Consider the following 15,660-nt stretch of genomic DNA (forward strand, 5'->3'; position numbering starts at 1 on the left):
GTATTTGATTTATTTGTTCCTTCCAGAAATTTTTTAGTATCTGGTGTGGGCTAGGTACTGTCCCTAGGTGGTGGAGGTACAGGAGTGAGTGAAACAAAAACTGTCTGTTCTCATGAAGTTTATATCCTAGTACAGCAGTTCTCAGAAAGTATGGTTCAGGGGTCCTGGGAGTTTTCAAGACCCTTTGAGGTTCAGAAGTATTTTTTACAATGAGACATGAGAGTACAATGATGTTTCCCAGAGGCTATATGACATGTGGTATTGCAACAGGTTAAATGTAGAAACAGATAATGAGAATTTGACTGTATTGTCTTAAGTCAGACATGAAAGAGATTTGGAAAAGTGTAAAACTTTGATACTCCTCGCTATTATAGAAAACAGTTATTTTTCCCAAATGTTTAACATGTAATGGGTTTTTACATGCTATATAAAAAGGAATAGTAATTTAAAATAAATATTTAAAAAACTTCTTGGCTTGAATTTCTAATATGGAAAATAGTAAAATAAATAAACCATATTAACAAAAGCTCTTTGGGGTCCTCAATAATTTTTTAAAAGTATTAATCAGTAAAGACAAACTTTTTTTTTAAAGGGCCAGATAGGCTTTAAAAGGTTTAGGTAAGTTCAACTATTCAACTTTTGCCTTTGTAGCTTGAACGCAGTCACGGACAATATGTAGATGAACAAGCATAACTGTGTTCAGTACAACTGTTTACAAAAACAGGCAGCTGGCCTGCGGGCTGTAGTTTGCCAACCACTGGTGTAAGGGTTTCCTGACACTAAAAGGTTTGAGAACTGCTGTTTTAGTGAAAAGCTGGTATTTGGGCAGGCGGGAAGGAAGAAAACAGTTAAAATAAATAAATATATAAATAGTCAAGAGAATTTAAAATAGTAGGAGGTGATATGAAGACAATAAGAAGGGTAGTCTGGTCTTTGGGTAAAGTTTATGATCATGAGAGGGCTCGCTAAAGAGTTGACTTACATTAACTCTTGTTTAGGACTTAACTAGGTATCATCTCCCTCCTTTTTTTTTTTTAAAAAAAAAAAAATATGACCGGTAAGGGGATCTTAACCCTTGACTTGGTGTTGTCAGCACCACGCTCACCCAGTGAGCGAACCGGCCATCCCTATATGGGATCCGAACCCGTGGCCTTGGTGTTATCAGCACCGCACTCTCCCGAGTGAGCCACGGGCTGGCCCCAATCTCCCTCCTTTTTTGATCTCCCCTGGCTATATTAGGGAGAGGGAAAAGCAAAAGATAGTTTAATTTACATTTTTCATTTTTGTTTATTTTGAATCTTCTTATTAGACTTAAATTCAGAAGAGATTGATTTTTTAGGTTGAATTAGAATATCCAAAGTGTATGTGCTTTAAAAGAATCTAGGAAATGATAACATAAAGCCTAGGTTAGTGTTGCCTAATGCTGATAAAAAGAACGTTGATCTAAGTTAAATGACATCTAACAAGTTACTTCTCTGTGTATCATCTTTTTTCTTCTGAAAATGAGAAGGTTGGCTAAAATCTCTTCCAAGTTCAAAATTTCCTATGTTTGTTTGCTTTGCCTAAGATGCCTTTTGCCATCCCTACCCCTTCTAAGTCTTCTGTGATCAGATAGCTCCAACTGTCTATATCTTATTATTTCTGTGGTCTGAAATATGTACTTTGTCTTTGAAATGTTTTCCTGTTTGTAAGGTGAGGGATAAATGCCTAACTTGGAGGGTCATTGAGTAGGCTAAATGAGAGCATATGTCAACAATTGAGGATAATACCTGGCACATACTAGGTGCTTACTAAATGTTTGGGGAGGCTGTTTATTAATGAAAATGGAGTAATGTCTCTGCTTTGCCTCAGTATTTTTAGCTTGTTGAGCCTGGAACTATTGAGATTGTAGCAGCAAGAACAAAACCAGCAACCAATAATCATGTTCCATTGAGAGACGTGAAAACTTACACAGAAGGGTTAAGGAGGTAGAAGGGCAATGCAATCAGAATTTATGTGCCATCCAACTTAAGGGAAAGGAAAGAGAAGCAGCCATTCCTGCCATTAAAGTCTCTGTTCCCTTGTTGGAGATTGAGGGTATCTATATATTTTGAAAAATACCTTAGCATATCAAAAAAGTAATTTTAGGGCCGGCCCGTGGCTCACTCGGTAGAGTGCGGTGCTGATAACACCAAGGCCGCGGGTTCGGATCCTATATAGGGATGGCCGGTTTGCTCACTGGCTGAGCGTGGTGCTGACAACACCAAGCCAAGGTTGAGATCCCCTTACCGGTCACCTTTAAAAAAAAAAAAAAAAAGTAATTTTAGCAAAACCACATTCATGGATCAGAATTTGAATTTCTCTTGGAATGCAAAGCAAAACAAAGATTGAAATTATGAGAAAAAAAAAAGTGACTGGAAGATGAATCCAAGAGAGTCAGTAACAGAATTATGTGAAGAAATGAACTGAATAGATGGAAAAGAATCAAAGAACAATTAAAAGTCCACTGAGGTAAGAGACTTGAGCCTTTGGACTGAAAACACTCATGTGGTGTTTGGCAAGAAGGTGTATACCTGTATCGTCTGGTAAAAAATTCTTCCAAAGATAACGAAGAGAGTCCTACAAGCATCTGAAGGCTGGGGGTGGGTGGCTTGGGGGGAATTACCTGCAAAGGAATAAGAATAAATATGGCATTAGACTTTTCATCTATATCACTAAGCATCAGAAGACATAAGAGTTTACATAGTTCTTAGGGGAAAAGGTTGTGACTAGAATTCTAAACTTGTACAACTTACACATGAGTTTCAGACTGCTAAGATGGAGAGTTATTCACTTACATACCCTTTCTGAAAACTTTCTTGAGGTACCGTGGTTGTACCAAAAAATGAATCATAATTAAGGATTCAAGGTGTGTGTGTGGAGGGGATCTGGTATGTGTCTTGTGATATAGTTGTAAGAAATGAAACCAGAACAGTTGTAGTTAGGTTTAAATGACTATTTTGACAGAGTTAAGAAGTTGAGTACGATCTTTATACTGTCAGGTGGGAAAAGGAAAGCTTTACTATTGGCATATTTAAAGGAATTGCATTGTTTTGTGGATGTTAATACTTTAATTCTTGATGTTGATAAAAAGTTGTAGATTCAATGTATAATAAAAACATAAGGATAAGAGCCAGTAAAATAGAATTAGGATATAGAACAGTACTGTCCAGTAGAACTTTCTGCAGTGATGAAAATGTTATACTATTTGCATTCCTACCAGCAAAATACGAGAGTACCAGGGCTCCACTTGCTTGGAGGCACTTGGTGTTGCCTGTTAAATTTAGTCATTTTAATCTAGTAGGTTTTGGAATACTGATACTGAAGTTTGGAGAACATAGTGGCAAATTATTTCTCCTTTGTCTTAAGAAAGGTGGGAGGGATTCAAGATGGTGATGTATATTATGTATTTGACTTGTTCTCAGTGCCCTATTGACATGACCCAACTAATTCATAAAAAATACTCTACTATAGTTTGGTGTTTAGAAGGGGGATCCCTTCAAACCTATGACATCTTCCTCTCCTTATCCTCTCCCCTCCCCAAAGGATGATTATACCTTCTCTACAGAGAAAGTGTTAAACTCTCTGATAGAATCTTCCTTAAAAACTGCCACAGCTTGAGCTAGACATCTTGTCTTCTGTGTTCTTAAAATGGAGGAATTATCTCTTCTAACAAAGTCTAGTCCCTTTGTCTGAGTTTTAAAACTCTCCCTCACCTTATCAAGAACTGTATCACATTGCTCCATTTCTTGAGTACTTTTCATCTTTCCCTGTTTTCTGGAGTCTATCAGCATTCAGTATATTCTGCTCTCTCCCATTTAAAAAATTTTTAAAAAGAAGCAAAAAACTTCTCTGGGCCTTCCAGCCACCACTTGATTCTTCTCTTCACAGTCATACTTCTCAAATGATAGCACCACACAGCATTCCCTTCGGCCTTCATTAGTGTGACTTCCACCCTAGCCATATCTACAAGGTTGCTTTTACAGAGGCTTCCGGTCACCTCCATATTGCCAATCCAGGAAACTGCCATTACTTTTACTACTTCCTTACCATATGATTTTTTTGTTATTTATGTAGTTATTTGCACCTTGCTGTGTCTGGAAGGAAAAAACTGTTTTCTCCTACCTTACTCTCAGCACAACACTTCTGACACCGTACGTGTAGAGGTTTTCCCCCACACCAAGCAGTCCTCCAGCAGACACCAATTGGGTATCCTGTAACTCAATTCTGATACTATCTCTCTGGAGTTAGATTCCACAGGTTAAGGGCTCAGTCCCACAAGACTGCCCCCTCCTCCCCCTTCAGAATGCCAATTGCAAGTTTCAGGAGGTGTAATCTGTACTTCTGACCAACTGGCTATAAATAGGTTTCCAGGACCCTCTCCTCAGGTTCATTAATTTGTTAGGACGGCTCAAAGAACTCAAGAACACACTTTACTTAAGTTTACCCATTCATTATAAAGGATCTTAAAAAGGATGCAGATGAACAGCCAGATGGAAGAGATGAATAGGGTAAGGTATGTGGAAGAGGTACAGAGCTTTCATACTCTCTCCAGGTTTGATACCCTCCAATCACCTCCACATATTCATTCAGTAGCCTGGAAGATCGCTGAACCCCCCCCCCCCCCCCCCCCCCCCCCCCCCCTACAGGGACACTCTTCCTTTTTGCAGAGGAAATAAAGATATAAAATTGTTTCCTCAATCACAAAAATAATAAACCAAGCCATAATTGTTCTTATTCTAGTTGTTAAACTTTTCCCCCGAGGTGTTTGTAGAACCTTTATTATGTAAGCATGATTGATTAAATCATTGGCCTTTGGAAATCAACTCAACCTTCAGCCCCTCTCCTCTCCCTGGAGGTGTGTGTGTGGGGGGACGGACTGAAAGTCCCTTTAATGACAAGGTTGGTTCCCCTGGTAACTAGCCCCCATCCTGAGACTATTCAGGAGCCCTCAATCAGTCAATCATTAGCATACAAAAATATCACTTTGGAGATTCCAAGGGTTTGGGGAGCTGTGTGTCAGGAAAGGGGATGAAGACCAAATATATATCACTTGCCAAGATTCATAATATTTACATTCTAATTTGTAATTATGGTGCCCATAGTTTAGTATTTGTTCTGTATTTAAATTGGGTCACAAAATTTAATCCTTTTATAACATGATCACCATTTCTAGATGACTTACTTTGATTCATCACTTGATTAGTTTGATTTCGTCATCAAGCAGTTTTCTTATGAAGGGTTCATGGGCACTGTATTCTTTGAGTTCTTGCGTGGTTAGACATGTATGCTTGTTGCCTTTTTTCTTTCCTATAGGATTTTCTAACTACAGGAATAATGTATGTTCTCTGAAGAACATGATAAAGCATAATTCTAATTTTGATGTTTATGTGAATTTTTCCATACGGGCATCCCTGTGTACCTGCAGTTGCGGAACACATCTGTACTATGCATTTTATATAAGGGATTTGAACATTTGTGAATGTTGATATCTGAGTGGGTCCTGGAACCAGTCCCCTCAGGATGCCAAGGGAGAACTGCATCTATCTAAGTCCTCATCTTCCCTTGGCTTCTAAGAAGCTACCCTCTTCTGATTTTCTCTTATCTTGTTCTCTTTCTCAGTTCTTCAGGCCTTGTTTACTCACTGTGGGCTTCTGGGTGAACCAGCAGCATTGGCCACAAATGGGAGCTTATTAAAAATGCAGAATTTTGTTGGCCTAGCTTCAGACCTACAAAATCAGAATCTGCATTTTTCACAGAATCCCTAGATGATCAGTAAGCACAATAAAGTTTGAGAACTATTGCAGTCTAGAGGCTACTACCTCTTCTTTTAATGAACCCTTAAATCTTTAAGTGTTGGGATCTCTCTTATTTTTATTTTAGGCAAGCTCATCTCTGTGACTCCCAATAGCATCCTAATCGCTAATCCTAGTTCATGTACATCAATTGCTTTTATGATGGCTCCTTTCAGGCATCTCATTCCTACTTTGCGATCATTGATTTCAGTATCTACCATAGTGCTAGATAGGTTCTGATTCAGAATATGCTATTTTTTACCTGGATGGAAGCCTCAAAATATAGTGATTTTAGCAAGTAAAAAAGCAGATATACTTTGCTTTATACATTTGAGTTAGGATTTATATTTCCTTTCTATTTACTGTGTCATAACCTTTGGTCAGACTTCTATTTTTATAGCAATTCTCTATCAGGTCCTTTTCCTGGGCTTTCTTCACTTCAGATCATCAATCTTACTAGACCTGTAACTTTTTTTCTATACCTACAAAACTTTCAGAATTATCTTCAGGAAAAATGGAGCTTTTAAGAAAAACATGATTTTTAAAAGTTCCTCATCTCTTTGCTACAGTTCTGGAAACTAAAATAAGTTCTGTTTTCTGCATTATTGTTTTATAACAACATTTGATTTTTAACTTTTGGCATTTTAAGCTGTTGAATTTTTCAGGAGACTTGCCTTAATTTTGTTCATGTGTGAGAAGCAAGTAAATCTTTACAGTAGAGGCAATGTTTAACATTGTACCTTAAGCATTTTCTACATAATACCTATCACAATGTCAAATAAATGTAGATAGTGCCTTTTTCACAAAAAGGCATTCTGGGAAGGAGAAAAGCCCTAAATATTTTGAATAGAAGAGTTTTATTTAACCAGATTCCTAATGCAAAGAGCAACTTTTTAGTGTGATACCTGTAATATTATTTTATAATAAATATTATGTAGTTTCCAAGAACTATTTTTGTATAAGTAAAGGAGGGGTAGCAATATTTCCATCCTGTCTCTTTTACTAAATTAAGAACGCAGTGGGCTGGCCCGGTGGCACACTCGGTAGAGTGCGGTGCTTGGGAGGGTTCCGATCCTATATAGAGACCTGTCCGCTCACTGGTTGAGCACGGTGTGGGTGCGACACCGAGGGTTGCGATTCCGTTGCTGGTCGCGGTACGGGCGCGACACTGAGGGTTGTGATCCCGTTGCCGGTTGCGGTACGGGCGCAACATTGAGGGTTGTGATCCCCTTACCAGTCACGAAAAAAGACAAAAAGGAAAAAAAAAAAAAAAAAACGCAGTGCATATGTTTTACTTTTTTCTCCTTTTGGTTTTCACAGTTCTCAGTCAGCCTAATTTGTATAAAGCAGTTCTTTTATTGTCCCTTTTGCAGGAAATATAGATAAAAATCATCAGTATGCTAACATAAATAACTAATTCATTGGTCGTTTTTCCATGTATAATCTTCCTTATTTCTCAAACCAATTTCCCATGTATGTTCTGTTTGTAACTTGTTTTACAATATATTATGATCCTTTTTCCATATCCAACTACATTCTCTGCTTGAAAGTTTTATTTTGTAAGTATTTATAAATAGAAATGAAGGTTGTCACGTGCAATTGAGAATAAAATTTAAGTCCATCTGCTTCCTTCTGTTGTTAAGTATGTTAGTGTGGCAAAGCAATGGTTAAATGCTCTGAAATTTCTAAGACAGCATTAAAGGCTGACTCTAAAATGTTTTGATTTAGATTAACATCTACTTTGGCTGGTTAACGCAGTTGGTTAGAACTTGGTGCTGATAACACCAAGGTCCAGGGTTTGTTCCCTGTGGCCAGCCACAAAAATGAATAAGAAAAAGATCAAAACCAAAAAACATCTATTTATATTTTATACCAAACTGGCTTGAGTTGTAGGCTTTAGAAAGTGTAGGTAAGGGCCGGCCCATGGCTCACTCGGGAGAGTGCGGTGCTGATAACACCAAGGCTCCGGGTTCGGATCCCATATAGGGATGGCCGGTTAGCTCACTCAGTGAGCGTGGTGCTGACAACACCAAGCCAAGGGTTGAGATCCCCTTACCGGTCATCTTTAAAAAAAAAAAAAGAAAGAAAGTGTAGGTAACAGTGCACTCTTGCTAAATTTTGGATTTTCGCTAATTTTGGATTCCATGGGTTTGTCTTAGTGAAATGTAGTTTTTGTGAAATTTTCAGCTCTTTATAAAACCAGTGTAAATAAATATTTTACCTAGTCAAAAATTAAAGTTTATTGTGCTAATAATTTGTTAAATGGTGCTTGATCTTTGGCAGACATGTTTGATCATCTTTACAAGCTTAAGGCATCTTTTAGAGCATTTATCTGGAACCAGCAAGGTCTAGGTCTCTAACTAGTTGATGACATATCAGGCAGCTGAGTCAGGTGTCTGGTGAAAACGTTTTGTTTTTTTTGTTTTTTGGTGGTTGGCCAGTAAGGGGATCCTATCAAGTAAATACTTAAATATTCTGGAATATATGCCACCTATGATATACATAAATTACCCATCCCACTTCATCCAGACAAAACCTATTCAAGGCTGGAAATATTCTGGTTTTACAGCTGAACCAAGTGGTGGAGGCAGGATTTGAATCCAAGTGTAGATGACTCCCAAACGCTTCCACTTTTACTGTCCTGACTCAGTTGTTAAGTTGAGGGGTTTGTCCATTGATTAATGGTTTACAGACTGTTCTGTAAGGCTCTGTGCAGACTTTTGGGAGTTTGGCAAACAGTGAACTATCTTTGCTTGAGGATAATTATTCTTACCTTGTTCTGTGCTTCTCAGTTCTCTTGGTTCTGTTTGGAAGAGTTTCTCTGCTTAAAAAATTTGAAGAGTCCTACTCTGGAAACCTAAGTCCTGTTTAGAATGAATATGTATGTATTAGAAAATAAAAATATAGGCAGTAGAAATGTATATTTGTCTGTGGGGCAGGCTGTATCTATTTTCAATTATATTTCTGTTTCTAATGATGTTTTGGGTAGCCTAGTATTAAAATGAAGTTGAGGTGATTGAACACACCATTAATAAAATGGGGAAGTGATTAGAGTTAAAATTTGGTGCTGAAAATTGGTAATGTACAATTCATTGCTTTGGGTTCACTAACAGCTCTTGCTGCGTTTAAAGGCTACCCTAAGCATGATGTAATGACAGGTTAAACCTGTGAATGCAGTGGCTGATGCAATGGAATTCTGAGGCCCAGGACTTTATTGGGGCAAGGGTAATGCTTGTTTAAAAACAAAATAAGCTACTCTACGTCTAATGAGACCATTTAAGATAGCTTTCCCAGAGTGAGAAGAGAATATAATCTAAATTTGGAGGTTGAAGTATGAGTTTTATGAGGCCTAAGTGTGTTTAGTACTCTCACTCCAAAGTCTATTCGTAGGGGGAAGGGGGAGTTTAAAATATGGTACCAACAGGAGTAGAAATGGAGACATAAGTTAGAATTGATGTGGTAGTTGATTCCTGATAAACAGTTATTGAATGAATGGTGGAGAACGCTTTCACTCTGAAAAAACGTAAGAGTTCGTTCACATGATTATCCTGGAGAGTATAATAACTGCAGAGAAGAGCGCCTGTCTGGCTACACATTTCCCATGAAAACATGAGAAACTACCGATATTCGACCGTTTCAGCCTACAGAAACGGAATGGTTCAACCTAAATTTAAACTTGTGGAAATGCTGAGGAGGGCATGTTGTCGCGGGAGTGGGGGGGTGGGGGGTGGGGTCGACGACAGGGCGGCGCCGGTTCAGAGCTGCCCAGGCCTGCAGGGAGCCCTGGAGCCGCCCTGGGCTGGGGGGCGGGGCTGGCTGGCGTAGCCCCGCCCTGTGCTGCCCAGCCCCTGTTTGAGGGAGCCGGGCAGCCGCCGCCTTGGGCGCGGCTAGTCCTGGGCCCGCCCTGGAGCTGTCGGCTAGAGCAGGCTTTCCCAGCCGCGTCCCCAGCTTCGGCCCCAGCCCTGGGCTCCAAATGGCACTCCTGGCAGAGAGACCCCTGCGGTAGCTCCAGAGCCGGCTGAGAGAGCGCACCTCCTTCTCTAGCCACCACCTCGTATCGTGCAGCCCCGGCCTTCACCCCAGATTGGAGGGAGCCTAGCCAGTGAATCTGGGGAAGACAAACTTATGAGAAAGACGAAGGCTTAAGGCACAGCGGAGGACAGCTCAGCAATGGCTCTCGTTTTTGGAGACGCAGGCGAATTTGAGCTCATAGGGAGGTGTGGTCGCCTCCTGGGGGGACGGAAAGGCTCCATTTCTCCGCCTCTGTAGCCGGTGCTTCTGAGGAGTGAATGGATGTTTGGAGCCTGACTTCAGACAGGAATTTGGGTCTTTTGTGCATAGCAGCGGAAGGTGTCCAGGAAGGGCCTCTGCTACAGATTGTCTTTGCTTCTTGGGGAAACGCAATGCGCTGCCTGACTTCTCATGACGGGAAAGCCTACCGTACCTTTTCTGTACTCCTGGAGGGGAGTCTTGCTTACATGTTTACCAGCGGCTAGGACAAGGAAGAGAAAAGGTATTGACATTAAGAGACTGGGTTTCTGAAACAAACTGGAAAGCTGTAAATCAGTGTAATCTGATGGGTTTAGGGGAATGGCTGTAGCATATAATTTAGCTCTTTCCGAGGTTCATAGTGATGTTTCATTTGAGCTGCTGTACTTTCCTCTGTTTAAGTCGAACTTTAGCTTACGTCCTGACTTTTGCAGGGTCATTCTTGGTTTCTACTGCAGGGCTGCTGTATGGTTGGGCATCCTTTTCTGTTTCGAGAGGGATCTTTGGGAGGTTTTAGCGGTTGCTGTTCTATAGTACCTCCGCTCACAAGAAATACCGGCCACATTTCACTTGTTTTTTGCACTTTTAAAAGGAATTAAACTGTACTTTCTACAATGTGCAAAATAATAAAGATATACTGTGAGCCTAAACTATTGATGATAAATGTCTAACTGTTTTGCTAGGTCAAGAAATTTAACAACAGTGTTTTCTTGCTTAGTAGCCATGTTAAATACAAAGTGAAATACAAACTGAGTTTACTGCCCTTTGTGATTAGCTGTTTTGCTTTAGTAATTTGGGAAGGCATTGGTGGCTTAGACTGTTTTGTACCCAAGGAAACACTTTTCGATTATTATGTTGCTTACTTAAGTGAGCAGCATAAAATGGACCATGACATAGGCATATAGCATAGACAGGGTGTTTGAGCAATGCTGAGTCCGTAAAATTGGTCATCATATTCACAAAGAATCTACTCAGAGGGAAACTAGATTACAGAACTCCTTTACAGTCTTTTTGTTTGGGGACAGAACACCTGGATTATACAGGATTTCAGATGATGAGAGTTGATTCATGTTCTTCTAAGTCCGTATGATGATGAACCACATTATAATGGAATTCTGTTATACTTTTGTTTGCCCTTGAACTTCCTTTAGTGACAGTGGAATTGATTTCTTTTTGGTACCCTCAGCCCCCATTTAAGGTGTCTGTTTGTAACCACTTTAATGTAGAACCCAGATTGCATTTACTTGGTAACGTTGGTAAACAACTTGTTTCTTATAAGTTAAATTCTTTTTTTTTTTTTTTCCTTTTTTCGTGACCGGCAATGGATCGCAACCCTCAGTGTTGCGCCCGTACCGGACCGTGACCGGCAACGGGATCGCAACCCTCAGTGTTGCGCCTGCACCTCACTCAGCCAGTGAGCAGCCGGTCTGTATGTGGGATCCGAACCCTCGGCGGGAGCGCCGCCACACTCCCAAGCGGCGCACTGTAGCAGTGCGCCACTGGTCCGGCCCTATAAGTTAAATTCTTTGTAAAAGAATAATGATTATAATTGAGGGGAAAACATTAGAATTTATAGAAATATGGCTTAGTATTTACTAGGAGTGCACTCTTAGAACATCAGCAGGTTCATTTTTTTGTCACTCTCAAGACAGACAGTGGCCTGCCATATCCCAGCAAAGGTAGATTCCTGGGAAAAGGTGCTCGTTTTATTTTATTTACTTATTTAATTTTTGACCGGTAAGGGGATCGTAACCCTTGGCTTGGTGGTGTCCCCACCACGCTGAGCCAGTGAGCACACCAGCCATCCATATATAGGATCCGAACCCGGCGCTATCAGCACCACACTCTCCCCAGTGAGCCATGGTTTATTTTTAATTCAGCCTGACTAGTTACATTGTTGATCATTTCTTCCATAAGACATTTATACCAGCCATCCATATATAGGATCCGAACCCGGCGCTATCAGCACCACACTCTCCCCAGTGAGCCACGGTTTATTTTTAATTCAGCCTGACTAGTTACATTGTTGATCATTTCTTCCATAAGACATTTATCTGTTAAATAATGTTTATTGTTTGCTGATGAATGTTTTAGCAACACTAGTGAATCCCATTGTGCAAGCAGTTCTCTCTACCTCTTGACTCCATCTCCCATCCTCAATGACATGTGTGTCTTTGTGGTGCTTTTTATCTTCATTCTTCTCTTTTTTACCTTCTTTTTCTGACTCTCCTTCCCCTTTGTACGTTATATCTCATTTATATTGTGGAATGGAAGTAGAGTAAAATGATGTACTTTCTTTAAATACCAGACAAAAAACTTGAGGCTGGCCCTCCATTTTTCTCCTTTGTCTCCTCACTTTTGAAGTGGGCATTGATTAGTAGGGAACAGGATTAATACCTAACTGATGATAACTTTTTGTGGCAAGACATACTAGAAAAAGATGTATAATGAGACGGCAGCAGACTCTTCCTCTTGTGTCCCCCTTACCCCCAAAATATACCTATAGAGCAGATACTGTCCACCATTAGGAAGAATTACTTAAATTTAAAGTCAGTAGTCTGATTCTTTGGAATTTGAGCTATAGTCTTTCCTTGGTATCCATGGGGGATTGGCTCCAGAACCCCCTGCAGATACCAAAATCCAGAGATGCTCAAGTCCCTGATATAAAATGATATGCTATTTACATATAACCTACACATATGCTCTTGTATAATTTAAGTCATCTCTAGATTGCTTATATCTAATACAGTGTAAACACTTTGTAAATAGTGGTTCTACTGTTACTGTTTTTTGGTTTTTTGAATGTTTTTGATCTGCGGATTTGTGGATTCACAGGGCCGGCTGTATAAAGGGTGCTTACCTGTAACTCCCTGTAGCTATCAGCTGCTGACTCAATCAGAAAGAAGTAGATGGAGTAAGGGAATAAGAGAGGCAGGAGAAAGTCCAATCAAAACTGATTCGATTAAACTTAAGCTTACACAGCATCACTTAGTTATTTATAGTTCTGTTTTTATTTTAATATTTCTTGTTCCATGTAGTTCATCCAAAATGATTTTTAGCACTTCTTTTAAAAAAAAAAGGAACACTAAATATTCTGGAACATTTTGAAAAGAGGGCATATCCAGTGTACAACCTCTAATAATCAAAATGGACATTTAATGTAATTTATGTTTCATTTTTGTGTATGTTTTGTTTTTAACCCTATTTCCTTTATTCTTTTGCTCACTGTAAATTTTGCATCAAACTTAAAGTATTTCTGGCATGTAAACATTTATAAAATAAATTATAGTTGTAATTGTTTTTCTCTCACCTCTTTATTTATTTATTTATCTTTTATTACAGAAATGAGCCGTCAGACTGCTACAGCATTACCTACTGGTACCTCAAAGTGTCCACCATCCCAGAGGGTGCCTGCCCTGACGGGCACAACTGCATCCAACAATGATTTGGCAAGTCTCTTTGAGTGTCCGGTCTGCTTTGACTATGTGCTTCCACCCATTCTTCAGTGTCAGAGTGGCCATCTTGTTTGTAGCAACTGTCGCCCAAAGCTCACATGTTGTCCAACTTGCCGGGGCCCATTGGGATCCATTCGCAACTTGGCTATGGAGAAAGTGGCCAACTCAGTACTTTTCCCTTGTAAATATGCCTCTTCTGGATGTGAAATAACTCTACCACACACAGAAAAAGCAGACCATGAAGAGCTCTGTGAGTTTAGGCCTTATTCCTGTCCGTGCCCTGGTGCTTCCTGTAAGTGGCAAGGCTCTTTGGATGCTGTAATGCCCCACCTGATGCATCAGCATAAATCCATTACAACCCTACAGGGAGAGGATATAGTTTTTCTCGCTACAGACATTAATCTTCCTGGTGCTGTTGACTGGGTGATGATGCAGTCCTGTTTTGGCTTTCACTTTATGTTAGTCTTGGAAAAACAGGAAAAATATGATGGTCACCAGCAGTTCTTCGCAATTGTACAGCTGATAGGAACACGCAAGCAAGCAGAAAATTTTGCTTATCGACTTGAGCTAAATGGTCATAGGCGGCGATTGACTTGGGAAGCGACTCCTCGATCTATTCATGAGGGAATTGCAACAGCCATTATGAATAGTGACTGCCTAGTCTTTGACACCAGCATTGCACAGCTTTTTGCAGAAAATGGCAATTTAGGCATCAATGTAACTATTTCCATGTGTTGAAATGGCAATTAAACATTTTCTGGCCAGTGTTTAAAACTTGCATTCAGTTTCACAGAGAATAAGGCACCCATCTGCCTGTCAACCTGAAACTCTTTTGGTAGATGGAAGCTAGACACATGAAGGTAAATAAAAAGAAAGGCTGTTAAACAATACAGGAAACAGTTGCATGTAGTAACACACTAATATATTTAAAAATAAGTCAACAGTAAACCACTGAAAAAAATATATATATATATATATACACCCAAGATGGGCATCTTTTGTATTAAGAAAGGAAGCATTGTAAAATAATTCTGAATTTTGTGTTGTAGATTGATTGTATCGTTGAAAATATTGTTTTGTTTTGGCACGCGTGCGTGTGTGTGTGGTTTTTCTTCCCTTTAACTGACAAGCCATCTTGAGTGGTCTTGGACCACTGCTTTTCTTTCCCTTTGTGAGTCAGTACATAGTGCTGCTGTGTGTGTGTGTGTGTGTGTGTGTGTATTTGCTAATTTTTATTAATTCTAGTTTTTCATTAAATAAATTTGACTTTCTTTTCTGTAATTCAGGTTTTTCCTCACTTTTTTTGTACCATTTTAAAGTTAGTATCTTTTTGATAAGCATAATTGTTTATGGTAAAGTTTATGTGTTCAATACATATTTTCTTTTCCCCCATTAATCAGTTCATCAGAAATATTTTTAAATTCAGCTATTTTGTGAAGATATGAGTTCCAGAAAGGAAAGGTGACATCAGAAAAATTATCAAAAGCTATTTTAAAGCAGCTATAAGATGGTCTCTCTCTTGCTCTCTTTATTGTTTCTCTTCATTTGAGTTATACCTTCAGACTTACTTTCTGAAAGGTTAGGGAATAAATTCTCATTTTTCATAAATATTGAAGAAAATCAGGCTTTTTTTCCTCCAAATACTTTGGACAAACCACATATTTAAAATTTGTTCTTGTATTTATTGGTTTTGCAAAATAAGGCATCGTTATACACAGTATTTGTAATTAAAAGCAGATCATTTGTTTAAAAACAGCAGTTTGCAAAAAAATGTTTTTGGTCTTTTATAATTATCATTAAAAGAATATCTGGCAAATTAAAAAATCAGGGCCGGCCCTGTTCCATTCTGTACTTTAACTATATAAACAGAAGTCAGTGTGCTGTCATTCTAAGGTGTGGTAGAGTTATTCTAAAGTGTAGCAAGACAGTATATGGCCTCTGGACCATAGAGTCTTATTTTTTTCCTCCCTTTTGCCAATATTTTGATTCTCACAACTCTCTGTTAGGGGAATGAACAAATACTGACCACTTTTTCCCCCCTTTAAGGAAAAAAAAAACCCACAATAAAAATGAGTTAATTTAGTATTTCATAGCCTAGTGGTTGAGAGCCTTGGCTCTGCAGC

At 39.3% G+C, this 15,660-nt stretch overlaps 1 protein-coding gene across 1 annotated transcript; it reads left to right on the forward strand.

Moving 5' to 3' along the window:
- Positions 1-9,812: 9,812 nt before the first annotated feature.
- Positions 9,813-15,361, forward strand: SIAH1 (siah E3 ubiquitin protein ligase 1). Its single transcript, XM_008581158.1, has 2 exons — positions 9,813-10,326; positions 13,425-15,361. Exons 1-2 carry the CDS (start codon positions 10,236-10,238, stop codon positions 14,273-14,275), a joined length of 942 nt encoding a protein of 313 aa, XP_008579380.1. The 5' UTR covers positions 9,813-10,235; the 3' UTR covers positions 14,276-15,361.
- Positions 15,362-15,660: the final 299 nt, after the last annotated feature.

The sequence above is a fragment of the Galeopterus variegatus genome, unplaced genomic scaffold (genome assembly GCF_000696425.1).
Source record: "Galeopterus variegatus unplaced genomic scaffold, G_variegatus-3.0.2 Scaffold2285, whole genome shotgun sequence".
Lineage (NCBI taxonomy): Eukaryota > Metazoa > Chordata > Mammalia > Dermoptera > Cynocephalidae > Galeopterus > Galeopterus variegatus.